The sequence below is a fragment of the Anopheles moucheti genome, chromosome 2 (genome assembly GCF_943734755.1).
Source record: "Anopheles moucheti chromosome 2, idAnoMoucSN_F20_07, whole genome shotgun sequence".
In the NCBI taxonomy this organism is placed as follows: Eukaryota; Metazoa; Arthropoda; class Insecta; order Diptera; family Culicidae; genus Anopheles; species Anopheles moucheti.
Genome location: NC_069140.1, coordinates 77,747,430 through 77,766,914, shown reverse-complemented (window position 1 = coordinate 77,766,914; position 19,485 = coordinate 77,747,430). Strand labels below are relative to the sequence as shown.

General features: G+C 46.2%; 1 protein-coding gene across 1 annotated transcript in view; it reads left to right on the top strand.

Annotated features, from left to right (window-relative positions):
• Positions 1 to 354: 354 nt before the first annotated feature.
• Positions 355 to 19,485, top strand: part of LOC128299679 (disco-interacting protein 2) — a 34,685-nt gene continuing 15,554 nt past the window's right edge. Inside the window, exons 1-3 of the mRNA XM_053035702.1 lie at positions 355 to 3,991; positions 13,474 to 13,551; positions 18,143 to 18,487. Coding sequence (XP_052891662.1) covers positions 355 to 3,991; positions 13,474 to 13,551; positions 18,143 to 18,487 — 4,060 coding nt within the window. The remainder of the gene's footprint in view (positions 3,992 to 13,473; positions 13,552 to 18,142; positions 18,488 to 19,485) is intronic.

The following is a 19,485-nucleotide window of genomic DNA, read 5'->3' as shown; positions in this document are numbered from 1 at the left end:
AGTCTTTGAAGCGCGTTCTTACCGAACGGGGACAACCTCTCCCCCGTCTGGTAGTGTGTGTGTTTGTGTTTGAAGTTGTCACTTGCGTTTAACAAACCTGTGGTCGCCGTGTCGTTGCAATAGAGCGACATCTATCGAAGTTGACAGCAGTGTTTCTTTATCGACTTTTTTCCGAATACCCTCAAACCCCATTCTAATCCCAACAGACTCCCGAGCCCGCGAGGAGTTTTATCGCAGATGCGTACAAAGGTGTACAGCTGAAAAATGAATTCCGCACCCAAACTGCAGCACCATCGAAGTTAGTGGATATCCCTCGTTACCGTTCCACGTTCCAGGCATGGTGGCGCATAAACCATGAAGCCAATCACGTTCGAATCGATCCGGAATCTGCTGAAGACGAAAAAGAAGCAGAAGGACAAATCCAACATCGACCAAAGCTTCAAACGCAGCGACTCGTTCAAGCGCATCAGCATCCGGAAGAGCTATCTCGAGCGGGGTCGGAAACGCAATGCGGCAGCGGTGCTCCGTGGTTCGACCAAAAATCTGGTCAACATCAATGAGTTCGAGGATCAGGCGACGGTTGTGAAGGGACCGGAGAAGCTCAAGCTGAACGGTGATGCGGAAGGCATCCAGCCGAAGGATGGGCTTGAGGTCCATGCGTCGGAGAAGACGGGCGGGGGGGCGTCCTCCTCCATCACGAAGCGAGTGTCCGGTCCGGCGGAACTTTCCTTCGAGGAGAAGCTAGAATCGAACGATGCGTCGCTGGACGAAAAGATTCGCGCACTGCAGGAGATCAACGATCGGTACATCAATGAGAACCGCAATCTCGTGGAGAAGACGTACGAGGTCTCGCGGAAGGTGGAGAAGATCAAGATCAAGAAACCGCCCAGACCTTCGAAGCAGTCGGTAGGTGGTGCGTCCCAACAGCACGCCGATCCTAGGAACGCGCTCGACAACGAAGTACAAACTAATGATCTCAGCAGCAAACCGTTCACGTCAGCAGGTTCCCAGGAACGGCTGGGGAAGTTGACGAAACTCCCGAACGGCCAAGATTCTACGGGTAGTGCCGGGCGGGTGAAGAATATCTCACACGTTAACATAAACGTCAGCTCGGACGCGATCCCTGAGGAGGATGAAGGGCACGATGGTGGCGTGTTGCGTGGTCCAAAGGCACTCGACGACACGGCGGACGACAAGTCATTCTACAGCATCAGCACGTTCACGATCGAGAGCAATACGCTGACGAACGCGGGCAACAATAACACGATTGCTTCGTCGAAAAAATCGTTCCGAAGTAGCTTCAGCACCGGTACGAGCAAAACGGCCACCAACGAATTGCCCACGCTGGTTACGATTCGGACGTACTGCGAGCCGAACTCCTTGATGCAATCGACTACCCATGTCAACGAGCGGTACCTGGAGACCAGCTTCGACAACTGCCCTCAGGAGCCCGATCCCGGTCGGGAGCGTAAGCCGCAGGTGGTGAAGGTGGTAAAGGAGACGCTAGCACCTGCCGTGGCACCACCGTCCGCTACGAACACCGGTGAACGACAAAGGAGTCCGTCGCGGATTCCAAGGATTAACACGCAAACGTTCAAAATGATACGCAGCAAATCGCGCGATGGGATCGTAATACGAATCCCGGCGATGGATGGTCAGGAGACGGATGGGGTCGAGCACGCCGGTTCCAAGTCGGACAGCGGTGGTCTGAAGGAGCCGGAAGATAATCTAAACCGACAGTTGAGCAACGATTCCGCGCTCGATTTGATCGACGTCGATATCAAGGTGGACGAGAAGGATTTGCGCCACGGTTTGGGCGGCTCGACACAGAACTTGACCGGCACGGCGACGGACGGTACGCTAGAGCTGAAAAACCAAAAAAATAAATACCGCAAGAAGGCGAAAAAGGCGTCCGCGAGTAAGACGGGCACGCTGGACGTGGAGGATGCGAGCCTCAGTACGTACAAGAGCCACGAAAACTTTGAACTTCAGCGCACCCCGAAGGGTGGTGATGCGGCCAGTGAACCGAAGTTTATCTTTCCCAACAATTACTTTGAGGAGGAGAACAACATCTTCTACGATCAGACGCTGTACGCGGATGAGGCGGAACTGCCATCGCCGGAGAACAGCATACCGTACGCGCTGCGCATCAAGGAAAATCCCTTCACGAAGAACAAGGAGTTCTACTCGATCAACACCGGTCGGATCTGGAAGCAGCTGAATCTGGGGCAGCAGCAGGAAGAGGACTCGATCCTCTCAACGGCCGGGCCACGCCTGGTACCACCGCCCAAGATAAAGAACGAATCCTTCAAATCGATGTCGTCCCGCGATTCGGGCTTCAGCTTGACGCTAACCAAGCCAAAAAATTTGTTCCGCCGCAAGTCGAAGAAGGCGACACTGCTGCAGCGGCGCAAACCTCCCAAGCTGGCCGTTAGCCGGGACGGGTACTTCAAGCGGGTGATGGTGGTGCAGCGCAACTCGTCCAAGCGCAAGAAATCCATTCGCAAGCAGCGTGTCGCGGGGAAGGATATCTTCCGCGAGTTGTACGACGAAAACTGGAGCAAGCTGGGCGATGACTTCTCGGCCGAACCACCGGCAGTGGGTGGTACGCTGGAACCGGAGGCACCGGACTTTGCGCGTGATTTTGAAAATTTTTGCAACGATCGTCGCTACAATCAGGAAATCCACGACCTGGAAGCGTTCTACGAGGAGCACCTGAAGCGCTTGCGGCATTACTACATCCAGAAGAAGAAGATGAACGAAGCGGCTATCAAGGAGTTCTATCGGGATTATGGAGCGGGTCGGGCCGCGATACTTGGTGCGGACAGTGCTGGTGCCGGAACCGTCCCAGCCGGCGTTGGGGAGCAGCAGCAGGATGAAGAGAACGACTATTATGACACGTTCATAGTGACGAAGAATGAGACGATTCGCTTCAAGAATAATGCTCTCCAGCAGCGGTACTTTCAGCAGACGGATGCCGGTCTGGAGTTTGTGTTTCCCCATCCGGACAAGCGCAAAAGCGGTGCCGGCGGATCCGGTGGTTCCATCGGGCAGGGGAAGTCGACCAAAGCGGCCAAATCCGGCACCGGGAGTGCCCACTCGACGACGACGGCTAGTGGTCGGAAGCAACTTTTTCACGAAGTTCGCCCATACGGAAGCCCTCTGGAACCACTGACCGGGGGTGGTGCGCATTATACCGAGGAGGAGTTCCTGCGGGACGACTCCTCGAGTCTGCTCGGCAAGCGCAATCAGTCGGTGCACGTGACCCGGTACAAGGAGCCACCTTCGTTCGTTTACAAGCGCTCGATTTCGGCTCCGTTCGGTGACTCAAACTTCCAGCTGACGACCGCCCCTGGGGATGAGCTCAAGCGGATACGATCGTCTGGTTCGATTCAGAATGAAATTTCGTTGGCGAGTGTCTTCCCGTCGGTAAACGGGGATAAAGCTAGCGGTGGTGCAGTGCGCCATCGGTATGCGGGAAAGAAAAGCGATGAAGATCCCGAAGAGGATGACAACGACGAGGAGGACGATGATGAAGAGTTCAGCGAGAATGAGTTCCTGATCAACAGCTTGGGTGACAATCTGTACTGCATGCGGTGCGACAAGATGAACAGTGACTGTGAGTGTTTCGAGGGTTCGGATTCGGGATCGCCGAAACGGAAGGACTCTGGCCGTCCGAGTCGGTCACGGTTGAAGGGTGGTGCGAAACGGGAGTACGGTCCAAACGGTGAGGTAGTGATAGTCGGTGAGCAGGGTGATGACAAGAAATCCCGCTCGAACGTTACCGAGAACGGCGAAGAGGAAGAGGACGATGACGATGACGAGGAGGAGGACGAGTTGGACGAGAATGATGAAAACTATTGTGATGTGTTTGATTATAACGATATCAACATCATACACGTGAACCACAAGAAGAAAGTGAAGCGAAAAAAGTCCAAAAAACGCACCGTGCGGAAAAACCATTCGACGCTGCGGCGTGGCAGCTACTGGGGTAAGTGAAACGGGGGGTGAAGGGTTATTTTTTTGCTTTTATGATGCATTTTGCTGTGATAAAGGTGCATTTTACTTAGGTTTGTAATAAATCATCGAGTAAATCAGCCACGGTCACGCGTAGAGATGAGATTAGCCGCGCAGACAAATGAACTTTTGCGAGCTATTCGTCTTGACTTGGCTGTGTGACAGCTGAATGTTGGGTGGAGAGGTTTCTCATTGGCCCAACTGTTTCGGAGTTTAACGTGAGCGATGTGAGCGAATGAGGTTTGCTTCGAAGAAACCACACTTGCACCACATCACCTGGGAAGCGGGACGGATCATAGTCAAAGGCGATCATCATTAGTGCACGTTCATTTAGCAACCACCGTATAGAGGCAACCATTTTAAGTCTTTCGCCGTCACCATGACAAATGGCTGCCGGATGGTTTGCAATCGGAAATGATAAGTTGTTTTAGCTACCGTGCCAACAACCAAAAAAAAAAACGACGCACAACGTTTAACGTGCAAAAGAAATCAATTTAAAGCTACACGATCGTCCCACGTTCTTTTTGGTTGTTTTCAAAAAGCTTCTGCCGCCCGTGGTTCGTCCACCCGAGAGTTTTTGTATTTGGCATTGGGTGTCGGTTCCAGTCAGGCGTAAAATCGCTGCTGTATTGTTTCGGCCGTTAATTGTAATGCGCATCCCCAAATATAGCGCTCCTCCCCCCGCAACATCTGCATTACAAATGCCGCGAATAGTGTATAGGCAGGAAATAGAAGTAGCTAAGTGATTCGGTGCGAAAGGCACATGGGTCTTTTCGCTTATCTCCGACAATAGCGTGTATCATAATGTTATGAAATTAAGTTTGTAGTATAACCCTCCCAGGTCACTAATTGGTCACTGGTTTGGTCGCCAAGGAGGATCAACAAATAAATGCCACACTTATTTGCGAGGTCATAGTGCATATTTATGTATCACTGTATAAACCTTGAATTGCCTTGAAGGTTCGATAGGAAGAGCGAAAGTTATACATTCCAGATACTTTATCTTTCTTACTGTGTCCATTGTTGACTCCATCATGAAGATGTCCTTGTTGAATAATGGCATGTTACATAAGACATATTTGACAAATACATCTGAGAAATCCTTGAATTCCTGAAATTCCTGCCAACGATCCTTAGATCTGCGTTAGATATTCGACCAAGCTTGTCAGACATCCTACATAATAATGAAATCTCAGATAATAAGCAGTAGGATATTCAAATTGTTATCAAGAATGTGCGCCAAGGAGTTGCGTTTGAAGATCTCGAGTTTCACGCGTTATTCGTACAGCTAGAGACCTAGGGAATTTTATTCAACAAAATAATTTTATTTTTGAGAACTCCCCAATTATGTTTTGCACTATTCAAAGACAACTCATTTGTGAAGAACTTATTTCTAAACATCATTTAAATATATTGAGTTACCCGTTAAGACGCTACAATGACGAAGTCTAGGGCAAGAATTGGTTATGAGAGTGTCGCCGGACTACCGTGCAGCAAACAAAGTGGCCCCAACCTTAGATTACTAGAAGATTTAGATGCATCTCTCCTAAAACCGAAGATACAGTACTACAATGAAGCAAGTAAACGAATCTTAAGATAACCTTCCGCTTAGTTCTGCATCACAAAACCTTTTGGTTTAATAAATCCTTTGGAATTTCAACTTCAAAGTTTCGAATCCCTGTTGAATGTTGCAGCATTCGGTTTCTTCGAGGCTCTTGCGCCTTTAAACCTAACAGACGACATCAACATTCGTCGCGTTGCTTGACGTGACACTTCCCATAAACTATACCTTTAATTCACTCCACGCTGCAATCACATTTGTGTTAATCCGTTCGATCGTCGTTAGTCAAGGTCAATGGCGCAAGTCCGCAGTCTAGCCAAACATCATCATGCTCCCACCAGCTCCAGATGTGTGCGATGCAGAAGTGTAGTACATTCCGTTCGGCATCGTTCCGCCTATGCAGGAATAATGTTGAAGAAGTCGTGGGTGTAAGACAGTACAACGCGGTCGCCATTCATTGGCAGTGCCCGAGGGCTTGCACTGCTGGCGGTTTGGTTTTGGTTGTAGAGCTGGGTGTGTGAGTATGTTTTTTTTTGTTTAACGATCAATAAACCTATCAAAGTGCTTGTTTCCACAAGTTTTGTGACTGCAGATAGGCATGTTATTTGCTTTCGGGCGATGAAGCACGGTAATATATTAAAATATCGTCTCGTTTCCGGCCACCATTCGGTGGATTTTTTTAAAACTTATCTCGGCATATCATATTGAACTCATGTTAGAAGACTAATTCCATTTATTAAGGTGGGGAAAGATGAATTTTTCCTGCTCTCCGCAGCTATCCTAAATGCATGCAAATCAATCGGTTCTATCATAATACTTCAAATCCACTAAATCGCATCGTATTAGCATCTCGGTGAGGGCGTTTGGGAGTGTTCCGAACGTTTAATATGGATTAAACTTTTTACCATATTCCGTATCCGATCGATTATGTGTAAGAACTGTGAAGGAATCCTCGCCAGAGCTACTAATTTTATTCTATCCGGTCTCGCACCCACCCTTTTGGGTTGCAAAAGTTGTTGATGAATTCTTCGCGAAGGAGAGGAGTGCCACAATTTATGGATTTAGATCCACAGCGACGGCTTCGACGGCTCGGTTGGTGCCGTAGATGGGTGCCCTGCGCATGAGAGAAATCGTACGGCCGTTACGGTGAATCATCATAAACTATTCGACCTAACCACCTTTTACCATTGGGGTTTTGCGCGTGAAAAGTTCGCTTTTCCTCCCCTGCCGTTGTTACGTGTGACGCACGTCTTTCGCAACGGTTCACGCCAGAACGGGGCCGATCCGCCGTCGCAAATGAATTGAACTCTGGGGGCATAATTCTTGTCCTGCCATAATTTCCCTTCCCACCAGGAGACATTTTTTTTTGCAACGCTGGAGGTGGTTGTATTTGCATGTCGACAAGAAGGCTTATGTGCGTGTGTGTATGCTTCGTTGGTTCAAAAAGTGCTTGCCCGTTCCGCAACATTGCGCCCCCCCACCCTGGACGAGAGTTACCGGGAACGCACCGGAACGCAATCGCCGAGGTATCCGATAGGTGTCGATGATTGATTGCTCGACATTGCTGTCAAAACTGCTGAGCGAAAGAAATAAACTGGGCAAGAGTTTGTGTGGCTTCCAATGATTTAAAACAACAAAAAAACGTCGTACAATTTTTCTACTTTCCCAGAGTTCAGCCTGACATTGAGCTCAATAGGAGTAAACCGGGAAGAAATACCGTTTGTACTCGATGCCAATGTTTCGAGTGCTCAGTTGAATTAGCGGGGTAGGCAGATCTCCGGACAAAAGTGATCCCAAACCCGAAATCGCTAACGCGACTAAGTAACAACGTCCAGGTGCCTCCAGACATCTTGGAGAACTTACGGTTCTAGCATCTTTGAATGATTTCCATGGTAACGGGTTTTTATTGTGACCATTAAGCTTTGATTTGCGCACGTTAGCCGTATTTCGTTCGCTGATGTTAGACACGCTCGACAACTCGAACTTCTCTGAAGGCTTCGGTTTTTTTTTTCGTGGGAGATCACACCATCACACCGCCTTGGAATTGCTTGGACGAAGCTATTCTACCCTCAAAAAAGAAAAAAAAGACGATCTTAAAATGTCGCAGAAATCGACGCACGGTGTGTTTGGGATGAAATGATTCCGGTTAGCAGCCCGGACAGGGGATTGGACCACTTCCCACACCCGAACAACTCGTTTCGGGTCGATAGTTTACGCTTGCCACAAGGGCCGAAGCATGGCCAAGAACCGATTACTTCGGACATTACCCTTTGCCGCGCGGAAGCAGATCTCTGGGCCTGGGCCGCTGCTGGTGCGCTCCAGTTCGGCGTGTAATTTGAGTGCTCGTTTTGAGCAGCCGCTTACGTAAGGGAGCGCATGGACCATTATTTTTGGATGCAACTCAGCGACAACTGCCGGACAAAATAATGAGACTTGCGCGGTGCAGCTGTGCTTTGGAGACGTTTGCGCGCTTCCCAGAGCGCGCGCGACAGTAAACGCGGTAGTAATTATGCCGTAAGAAATTAGTTCGGCATTGCACAATTGCCAGTAGTGTGCTTGGTTCGTGTTGTTGCACATTTCCGCAATACGAATGCGGCCATGGGAAAGGATATGCAGGAAAGTGAGATAGATGGGATGCCTTATTATTGTCTCGTGTTTGACAAATAGTTCGTACCCATATGGGAACAAGGAGTCAGCTGACTACCTTTAACTGTTTGTTTTGTTTGTCTTATGGTAGATTCAATTAAACTGCTTCTTTCTTGACTTTCAGCAATATCTGCTGAGCATAATGTGTTGTAAAGTTAAGTATAAGTTGATATTTTACACATTTCTGCCTGCTTCAGTACTGTTGGAATTACTGGAATTATTTTTGCATGAAAGGTTTCATGAAAGGTTTCACGTACTTCACGTTAGACTAATTGCTCCTAATGACTAATGAATTTTAGGAACTTTGGAAGAAAAAGTAGACAACGGAATAAAAACGGTAGCAAATAGAACACGGAGATTGTCCGACACGTGTTGTTGGGTTTCGGTTTACGGAAACATTTTTTGCGAAATTTCAATTTCAATTTCAAACAATTTGCGAGATTTCTCACAAGTACAGGCAGTCCCCGAGATACGCTATTATAGCGGACCGCCATAACCGGGGAAAATCCGCGTATCTCGAATTTCCGCGTAAGTCGAATCCTGGTGCAATTTCGTTTATACCTCAAAGTCACAGAGTCGACTTCCTTCTCTGCATTGAAAATATGCAGCAAATCAGACGGTTTTTAGAAAGATTACATTAAAATAAAATAAAAACAACTGTTTTATGTGACATAAAAGATGTTTTCGACCAATTTTTCACCTTTTTGTTTAAATTTTGTGCTATAAACTAGCTCATCTGTCAAATTTCCATCAACAGCGTATCTCCGAATCCGCATATAAGAGGAACCGCGTATTTCGGGGACTGCCTGTACAACATTTTTTCTCCCGATGGTGAAAGCATGAAATAAAGACGACTTATATTACGATTAACAAGAGCTCTGAACAGAAATTTAAAAAAAACCTCCAACAACCTCTCAAATGTTTACACAAAATATGTTAAAGACAAAACCACAACGCAACGCATCGACACACTCTTATTGATTTACAACCTGTTTGGGTGTCTAACGCCAAGATCTCTCACCACCTTCGCCTACCTGCCACCATTCGGCCACGTTTGGTTGAAGACATTTATTTGAGCATCTGTTTCACGACGGTCAAATTGAATTACGGTTTTCATTTCCGCACCGCGCGGTGTCCACATTATGCAATGAAAAATAGCTGACCGACTGTGTAAGGTCCGTGAAGGTTTTTCCTACTTGGTACGTGCTAAAATGTGTTCTGCTTATACGTAAAACCACCACCACCACCGCCGTGCCGCTGTACGCATGAAGGCAACAATTGATGTGGGGTGGGAGGAAGATGGCATCCCCATTTTTGCTAGTACATTTATTTCTTTCACGACCTACCTTTGGAGGGGGTGTTCTCATGCCACTTCCTCCTCTAAGGCGACAATCGAGGTAAACTTCATTAGGCTCGCGTAGGAAAATAATAGTGATCTTGCAGTAAGTAAATTCATAATGCTATGGCGCCATGTTCGATGCTGGTGGTTAGAAATGTAAAGTAGGATAGAATAATTGTGTGGTAATGATGAGACTAGCTAGCGTCGACCATATAATGTATGTTTATCGCCTACACTTCGCATGTCCATCACAATTGCACAGGCACGCGGGAGAATCTTCAGTTAAGCTGTGCGTCCAGATGCGTTGGGGGAGCTGGTTTGAACTTTAAGGCAAAAATTCAACCCAAAACGGTCATTTACCGGTCCGCCGTACTGCCCTTCTTAGCGTGCGCAACCTTCAATTGTTCGGGCAAAGAATGGACGCATCTCCTCCCGGCTGGATTCGATTGAAAACCTCAGCCTGCCCTCCACCAGAATGCACGGACTGTGGCAACGGATTCTAACGAGAGATCGCTCCCATTCACACCCACCTCAGCAAACCGAATTCATTCCCTGCCTGGTGGTATCATCACGCACAACCTGCCCGAGCTGAGGCAGAGAAACGGTGTGCCAATTAGCAAACATTAAAAATGCCAATAAACAGCGAACACAGCGGTGCGCGATCTCAATTTCCCTTCGCATGACAAAACAATGCACTGCAGAAGCCATCGGCCATTGCAAGCGCACGCGCGTGGGGTTTTTTTTGCAACGTGAGGAAGATTGCATCGAGCGAACAGCGCACCACCACGGGGTACGAGTCGCAACATCCACGCATCGCTTTAGATACCGGTCTGGGTCTGGGTCTGGTCTCGGTCAGCGTTGGTACACCGATCAGCTCTCTCGGACATTGGTTGGACATTGGAGTTTGCAACCGTTATAAATGCAACAGTCTCATGCATACCCGGGGCTTTGCTAGAGGAGGCATCTTGCCATGCATAAACCTGCTCATTACCGTCCTCTGCCTCTGTTCCAAGAACATCCAACGCTCTGTTGAGGCCTCCCTTCGAGACTCCCTGGGACGCGTTTGGAACACAGGGTGGCTAGACCACGGACGGGTTCTTATACCGGGTGTTTGTGCAGCCTTTTAAGTCAAGGTTACCGTTCGGCTAGTGTCTTCCGACCGTCGTTTTGATGATCGATGAACGAACATTGTCTCTCAAGCCTCGTATGATGAGCGAAAAAAGCACCTTCCAGTGGAAATTAATAATTCGTGTGTGTCTGTGGACTTTAATCAAGGTTCTTCGCCGCTGCAACGAAGATTGAATTGTCGGCCACTACTACAAGGTGAGGTTTTTTTTTTGGAGGGAATGGTTTTGAGTAAGTGCGCGCAGTTGCAACCAACCATCCAACCCCGTTAGTCAGTTGGTAGGTAACCTCCGGTCTTGGGTTGCGGTGGTCGAGCGCACTGAGAGTGGCAAATTATCGTTCACGCGAGAATCGATCTCGATCGCTGACCATGAACACATTTGGGAAAGTAGATCGGTTAGGTTGCATCTTAAAGCTGTGCTACTCATCTACAGTTTTTTCCCCAGCTTTGCCTGGCTGCAAGAAAAAAAGCATCAGCACAGTCCACACAAATCCAGTTTAGCAGGGCAGCTTAGCTAAAATTGGAGTAACTATCCGTTCCGTGCGTCTTCACATGCGCAGCTATGGCTAACCGTACAAAAGCCATCTGGTTGGTCTGCGGTCGGGCCCAGCTTACATGGCGGACGGAAATAGTGGTCAAATTTAGCGTGGAAATTAGAAATCAACTTCCTTCGACGCCGGAACATGGCTACCCGTGTTAGCCCCAAATTCCCGTCCGATCGTTTCCCACAATATGCCCAATATTGATAGCTCAATTCCATTCCACCAAGGAGCGCTGGGGAAGGAAGGAAAATCGTAACTAATCTTCGCCATGCACATGTGTACGGGGTGTGCTCTCCGGTAGACGCAAGTACTAACCTTCAGTACTTTGCCCACTTTCGAAAAAAAAAGCATCGGGAGATGATGATTCCGATCAGAAGTCGACCGCCTGCCCGGTTTTTTTTTGTTTGCCGCGAACGAATGCTCCAATTAGCATGCGGAGCATTATTCGATCAATTTTCGCAAGTTTTGCCAAGGCACCCCTACGGTACGTAGATGAGAAGTTGCGCTTTCTCGCACATCCGTGCCGTGGTCCGCTCTCCATTATTGGTTTTGCCTTGTGAGATGGCAAGAGATCGGCAGTGAATCTATCTAGCTAATAAGTGAAGTAGTGCAGCGTTATGCTTTATGGACCGCGGGTGTAATGTTGTCCACGGGCTAGCGCTTGTGCTCAGCTGGGGGTGACGCATCCCTCTCCCATTTTTTTTGTTGCTGCAGAGAAGATTGGGTTTTGAAGGTTCTTGCAGCTAAGTGAGGTAGGCGATGTGAAAAGGGATGCCCCCAATGGAGCATCCCCAATTTGGCAAGGTTGCCTCCCTCACTCGGGGTATAATTTGTACCTTCGGAGCATCCAAAGTTGTAAAGTTTTGATTATATGTTTTGTAGAATTTGGCACAAACGTAAGACAGGTTGTGAGACATATTGTGAAAGGTTACGTGAGAGTTCCTTACGTACAGGACTTTTTTGCATTCTATTTTTTAATTCATCTTTAAAATAGCCATGAAACTTATAATGATCACGAATAATATGTGTTTACAGGGTGTCCCCGAAAGTATAAGCATGATTTCTAAATGACGTTTCTAGTAAACGGAGGGCATAAACCACTCATTCTTGATATGCTTGATTGTTTACATTCAGAGCTAGTAGCTAGTGCAATGAAACTTTTTTTCTCAATAACGTCTGTTGAAATGCGAGGCATTTCCGTCGAAAAGCGCAAAAGCATTCTGCACAAATGAAGCTCGACACCTAACATTTCGCTAAGTCAATTAGCGAAATCGGAAGGTATGAGTATCGGAGCCGTATGAACCGCCATTCAAAAGTTTCGGGAGGAGTCCAGCTTTGAGGATGCGCCAAAATGTGGCCGAAATCCTGGTCCTGTCGATTAGCGGTTGGACCGGGATATATCAAAAGCGTTCAAGCAAAAAAACGAATCAATCCTAATGCATCGTGGTGGACGATGAGTCGTACTACAAAACTCTTCCGGGGAGTCAATATTACACCGTGCCTGAAAGCCAGGACGTCGAAGAAGCCAACAAATCTATATTTCCCGAAAAATTCGGAAAAAAGGCGATGGGGTGGCAAACCATTTGCGAATGCGGTATGATGTCCGAATCGTTTAGTAAGAACGGAGACGATGAGGACCGATTCCGACATCCGGGAGTGTTTGAATCGACGTTTGCTGCTCATGATACGAAAACATACTGGTCCAGTGTTGTTTTGGCCAGATTTGGCCTCTGTCCACTATGCCAAAGACACGATCGCATGGTATGAAGAACATGAGGTACGGTACGTGCCGTAGGAAATGAATTCCCCGAACTGCCCTTAAGCCAGACCGATTGAGTTATTTTGGGCTCATACCAAGGCTGCGGAGAACATCGACAGTTTTCAAAAAGACTGGAAGAAAGTGTCGAAAATCTTTCGGGACAAGTCTGTGCTGAACCTGGTGGGAGGCGTCCGATCAAAAGTGCGATCATTAGCATACGATTATTTTTTTAAAAATTTTCTTTTCTTGGGAAATAGTACAGAACACTCCACAAATTCAATTTATCAAATAAACATTCAGTTTCTGGAACAGGTTTTATTTTTTGTCTAATTTTTAAATCGTGCTTATACTTTCGGGGGCACCCTTTAAAAGACGCTGTTAAACTACATTATTGTTTTATTGCAGTAAATTTTCCCTGTCAAAGCTATAATTGTTCTGCAGCGTTATTTATGTTTCCACCTCTACACTTTTTTCTTCTTGCAGGCGACATCACTCAAAAAGGATACGAAAAGAAGCGAACAAGACTCTTGCAGCCATATCTGTCCAAAAATGTGCAGCACGGTAAGTAACCGAGATGCCGCTTGTATTCTTAACTTTTAACATTGGTTAGATGGCTGATATTCGTCCACTTTCGTAAACACCAGCAACAACAAAAAAGTAACAACGTAAAACAAAACATTCCGCTCGTATACCACCCAGGGTGATGGTATGATTTACTAGCTTCAAACGTAAACCACGCGCGCGCAATGTGTGGGAGCGCGGTTTAAATTGCGTCAATTAGCGCAATTCAAAACATGGCAATTCATAAAGACGGATCACTTACCAGTGATGCCATTAATCAAACAACGGGAAAGATGTTTATTGTGACACTTTTTGGAATGAATTGCGATACAAATCTCTTTTGTAAATAACATTAATATTTTTTTTAATTCATTTCTAAACTAGAATTTTAAAAAATCCCCCATTACGACCATTAATGTTTGTTAGCAAATGTTTTCCACTTTCTCACACAGCGTAACGGATCAAGCCGTCTAAAAATGCAGTTAATACCGATAGATAGCGTTGACGCGACTAATGACTTAATGTCGCAAGTATGTTATGTTTCTGTATGCTTGCACCGTTGCCGCTGACCTTACGGTCACCTTGTGCACCGTTAGATGCGTGCCGACATATGCGGAAGACTCCCGATCGCAGCGGCAGTCTTCCAAAGCACAGGAATGCAGCGTGTGTTGACAGCAGCGTCTGTTCGATAAGCTTTTTTTTTTATCCCGTACGGGGATAATACTGATTTATGGTAGGCTGGGCGGCACTCGGGAGTTTTGCGAAACAATTACTCACAGACAGTCCCCCGATAGGGGTTTTTTTTGCCAAATGCCATCGTACTTGTTGAGGATCCACGCTAAAGTGGCGGTATCGCGCGCGCGCGGTCCCCCTTTGAACATTTAATCCGCTCGTCGACGGGGATCGAGTTTTAATTCCGTATTCTTTATGCTGAATTGTTAGGGGTTTCGCTGGGTCAAGAATTGAATGTCAACATCACACTTTTGTATCCGCAAGATTTTCTTCCTCTCTCGCACAAGTTTGTTATTTCTTTATGTACAGAATTATTATTAGCAAATCGGCTGGAGTTCGATTTTTGTTCTTCAAAAGAGCTTTAAAAGAATCTTCATGTTGTGTAAAGAAGTTGATTTAACTGCTACATTATAGAGCCATGATTCAGTTTAGTCCCTAGCGGTGTTATCATACCCGATATTGATCATCAAATTAGTTATTCTACAAATTGAGATTTCTTTAAATATGATAACACAACTTATTGTTAAAATCCCACCTGTCGTGAGTTATCAGGTGGGCTGATAATTGTTTGGCCTACGGCAGTGAAACACTTGTTTTTTTGGCAAAATTATTTTTTTTATTATGCAACGTACATCCCTTCAAGGGTTTAACAATGATTATAACCGGTTTTCAAATTTTCGATACCATTTTTGTAGTAGTATTTGCTCCTTGCCTTAAAAAAGGCCTTTGTTTCGACAATCACCTCTGCATCCAAGGATTTTTCTTCTGAAAATGTCTTCTCAAAGGACATCCTTTTGGGATCTGAGTAATGGAGTTAGTCACTGGGGGCCAGATCTGAGGAATACGATGGGTGGGGAAGCTATTCGTAGTCTAATTCATGAATTTTTGCCATTGTTTTCACTTTTTTTTGTGGCACGGTGAGTTGTCTTTATGAAACAGAACTTTTTCTTCTTCAAATGTGACCGTTTTTTTGGCGATTTCGTCCTTCAAACGTTTCAATAACATGATATAGTAGTCGCTGTTAATGGTCTTTACTTTCTCAAGATAGTCGATGAAGAATATTTCTTGCGAATCCCAAAAACCTGACGCCATAACCTTGCAAACTGATTGTTGCGTTTTCCCCTTGCTTTGTAGCAGGTTCATCGCGTCCAGTCCACTCGGATGACTGTCTATTGGACTTTGTAGTGAAGTGGAGAAGCCAAGACTCATCCATGGTAACATATTGACGCAAATACTCGGATTTATTTCGCTCAAACAGCTCCAAACACTGCTCCGAATCATCAACATGTTGTTGTTTTTGGTCAACTGTGAGCTCGCGCGGCAGCCATTTTGTACAGAGCTATCTCATATCCAAACACTCGTGAACGATATGTCCAACACGTTCCTTAGACATCTTTAGACTGTCAGCTATCTCGATCAACTTCACGTTACGGTTGCTTTTAATAAGTTTGTGATTTTTTTAATGTTTTCCTCAGTAACCACCTCTTTTGGGCTTCCACTGTGTTCACCGTCCTCATAGCTCATTTTACCACATTTAAATGTAACATACGGTAATTTTAAGGTTGATCTTGGTGGAGCCAATGTTTGGCTTCGACTGTATTTTTCCCCTTCAAAAAGCGAAACTTGATCATCACGCGAAATTCCTTCTTTTCCATGATTACTCAAAACACAAAAGTTGCTGTCAAACAAAACGCTCTAGCCTACTAGATTATTTTCCGAGAGCTGTCAAAATTTGACAGTATTCGTTTGAAGGTTGGAACAAACTAAAAATGATATGGATTTAAATCTTCTAACACGATCTATGTGTTAGGTCAAACAATTATCAGCCGACCTGTTATTCCGCTGTGAAATCTCCCATAAATATGCAAAAGTATTGCACAAAGTCATTAAAAATCATCAGAGAGATATCTAAGTAACTCCCAAGTAACTGTCAGAATATCATCCAAGTATTGTGTTGTGTGAATAGCATTGTTGACATTTATGTTAGTATTTAGATTATTGTAATGATCAAAACCTGGTAAATAATGTTAGCTTTCACTCCATCCAGCAAGCGTGACGAGTGTGACAACATTAGCTGCGTAGTCTGTAGAAATTAGTTCTCCATTGCTACGACGAGGGCGCTTAAAATATTGCAGCGATTGGTCCGCTGTGTATGTGTAGGACGAAGTGCAATAAGCATAACACACCTTTCTCCTGCTGTCATTTAAGTCACTGAATGTCTTAGGTCAAAGTGAACGTATTGCACATGTATGACGGGACATAAAACAAGAATTCCACAAAACCAAAGAGTGTGTGTCTGCTGCTTATGTCGCACGCTCGCTCGCTCGCTTGCAGTACACATCCATCGGAGGTCTTGATTAGAATTGATGATCGCTTCCAGAACTAACTGTACCCAATGGGGCAGACAGCACCCTCCCCCCCCCCCACGGAATGGTAGGCGCGCTCGGGTGTTGCTGCATGGTGCCGAAAGTGACTTCCTTTCCTTTCATTTCTGGTTGATATTTAGCTGCCAAAGTTCGATTCGTGTTTTAATGGCTCCATCTAAGCTGGTTTCACGAGGAAGTAGACACACCGGTGACGATCACGTCACCCTTTCCTCTTGCTGAAAAGGAAGAGGCAGCTAGTCACGCAACTTGGTTTGTTTGTGACCGAAGAAAAACATTATAAAAGAAACAAACAAACACAAAACACAAAACATTGATTGAGGAAACGATGGTTATGAATGCAGCGCGCGCGGTTGCTTATGACTTCCTTCCTAGGTCGCGACCGGCGACCGGCGGGATGAACAAATGACAATCAGAGGCAGCATATGTTGACTAATTGCAATGCTACGGTTTTTGGGGGTTTTTGTTAGCTTTCGCTCTGCGCTTGCGTGTTGCGTTTTGGTATTGATTTTGGCGCCCCCCAATCTGTGTGTTTATCACGCAGCTTGGGTGGGGGCACACGCCAACGGATTTACGAACTGCTGGTAGTTACAGTGTGGATTTATAGTGCAATAAATTATTTGATCATCAATCTTTCTGGAATGAGGTGTAGCTCGTGTCAAGCAAATGTCACACTTTCCGGAAAATGCTACTGTACCCGGGGGGAGGAAAATTATAAAAAACAGAAAAAGCTGCCCGATTTCTCTACACATTAAAAAATACACACAATTAAGTAGCTATTGTATAGCATAAATCACACAACAACAAAAATGACAACATTGCTTTTGCATTTTTTGCCTCCGTTACAGCTTAACTACTCGCAAACGGAAAGTAATGTCCTCAAATTAAACCTTCTTGTGTGTGGGGTGGGGGTTGTTTATTGCAGCAAGACAGAAAAAAAATATCCCCCACTCGTTTTATGGACGTAAAGTCATTCATTCATTCAACATACATCCCGCACACACGCTAAGCCGTATCGTATCGCTCCGCTATTAGGTGTGTAAGAAAGTGGAAAATTGCCAACAATATTGCTCGTGAAGTGATCCTCCGTCAGCTCCGGTCCATGACAACGCCACGGCCTGATGTCGATCCTTCCATGAGACAAACCGACCTTAAAGCTTATTTTTTTAGATAAAGTTTTACGAAAGAAAGAACCTTAAATGACGCGCATCGTAATCGTAACATAAAAGGGGGATGTATTTTGGGGGCGGTATTAATGCATGTCGCGATCGAAGGGGTGTTTTTTTTAGCGTCAACTGCTTTCAGTGCTTGTAGCCGATCCGATCCGGTGCATTTAGGATGCACCGATGTAGATTTCTCGATGTCGTGGGAAAGTATATTAGAGTGGTGTTGGGTGTATATATCTATGTGTGGGTGTGTGTGTGCGTGTTTGTATGTGTGCTTGTTTCATCCTAATTACTAACTTCTAACTATAGGCGGTGGCGCTGGTGGTGGTGGAGGAGGAGGAGGCGGCGGGGGTGGAAATAACCCCGGTTACGTTAATGACATCCAGTCGCATCTGCATCATCCAGCATCGCAACAGAAGCAGAACATCTTTGCCTCCTCGGGCAGTGGCGGAGGTGGAGGAGGAGGTGGTGGTGGAGGGGGTGGTGGTGGTGGAAGTAGGGACAGAAATGATCGTACCGGCAGTGGCAGTGGTGGCGGGCATCATCATTCCTCATCGCACCAGCAACGGGAGCAGCAGCAGCAACTGCAACAGAATCGCACGCGTCGCAGTACGCAACGCAAAGTAACGCACAACGAGAAGCGCTATCACTCAGGTTAGAGAACGATAACAGTATTGCAACCACGCGTAGTTTTAAATTGCGGTCAGCTAGGACCGCTTGATCTCTGCAACCACCTAGACGCCCTGTAGCTGGGGTACCGTATGTACCCAATGTTAGCCGCAAGTTGCCGCTTAATTTGCCAGCTTTTCTGTTGTACGATCACTATAGCCCGTGTGTCATAATGCTCCTTTAACTATGCGCATCTAAACCCTCCTAACGGAGCTACAGAATCCATCCCGTTAGAGGGGGGTGAGATCTTCTTGGGGCACAAAACCCCCCTGCCAAGTCAAAGCTAAATCTTCATCACAAATCGTACCTCGGAATGGTCTTTCATTCGATCTGCGGCTCGTGGCTCTTCCAAAACCCCACTTTTGACACGGACCAGACTAATCCGAATGTTTGCCGAGAGAGAGAGAGTAGATATTTTGGGGATGATCCGTGCCACAACTCTCGGCGCAGGCTACAGAGGGGTTGCCACGCTCGCTAACGAGTTTCTTTTCAAAGTCTTTTCCTCAAATCAGTGGAGTTAGCTCTGTTATTCCCGTGGGGTTTTTTTTAGCTAGATTTTTAGTTCCGTTTATGATACGGAGCCTTGTAGCGGTGTTATTTTGTAGGTTTGCTGTGTGTTATATATTTCTTCTTTTTATGTGTTGTTTGAATTTTGTTGCGGGGTTTTCGGGGGAGAGAAATAGACGAGATACGTCACGGGGCCCCCCTAGCGGTTAATTGCTACCTTAACTAAATGCGCGCGCAGATGATGATGATCTTCCAGTGTTGCCAGTGTTAGATGGGTTTCATGTTTTTTTTGTGTTTTTTTGGGGGGGACATCCATGTTGTTGTGGATGTTTCGTTCCTTTGTTTTCTTTAGAAACCGCACATTGTCCTTGAAGAATGCCAGGAAACTTAAACTAGCCCTTTTTTCCCCGAATGAGACGTGGTATTTTTGTGGGATGCATCTCCTACCCAGAACTCTCCAGAAGACAAGGTTAAAT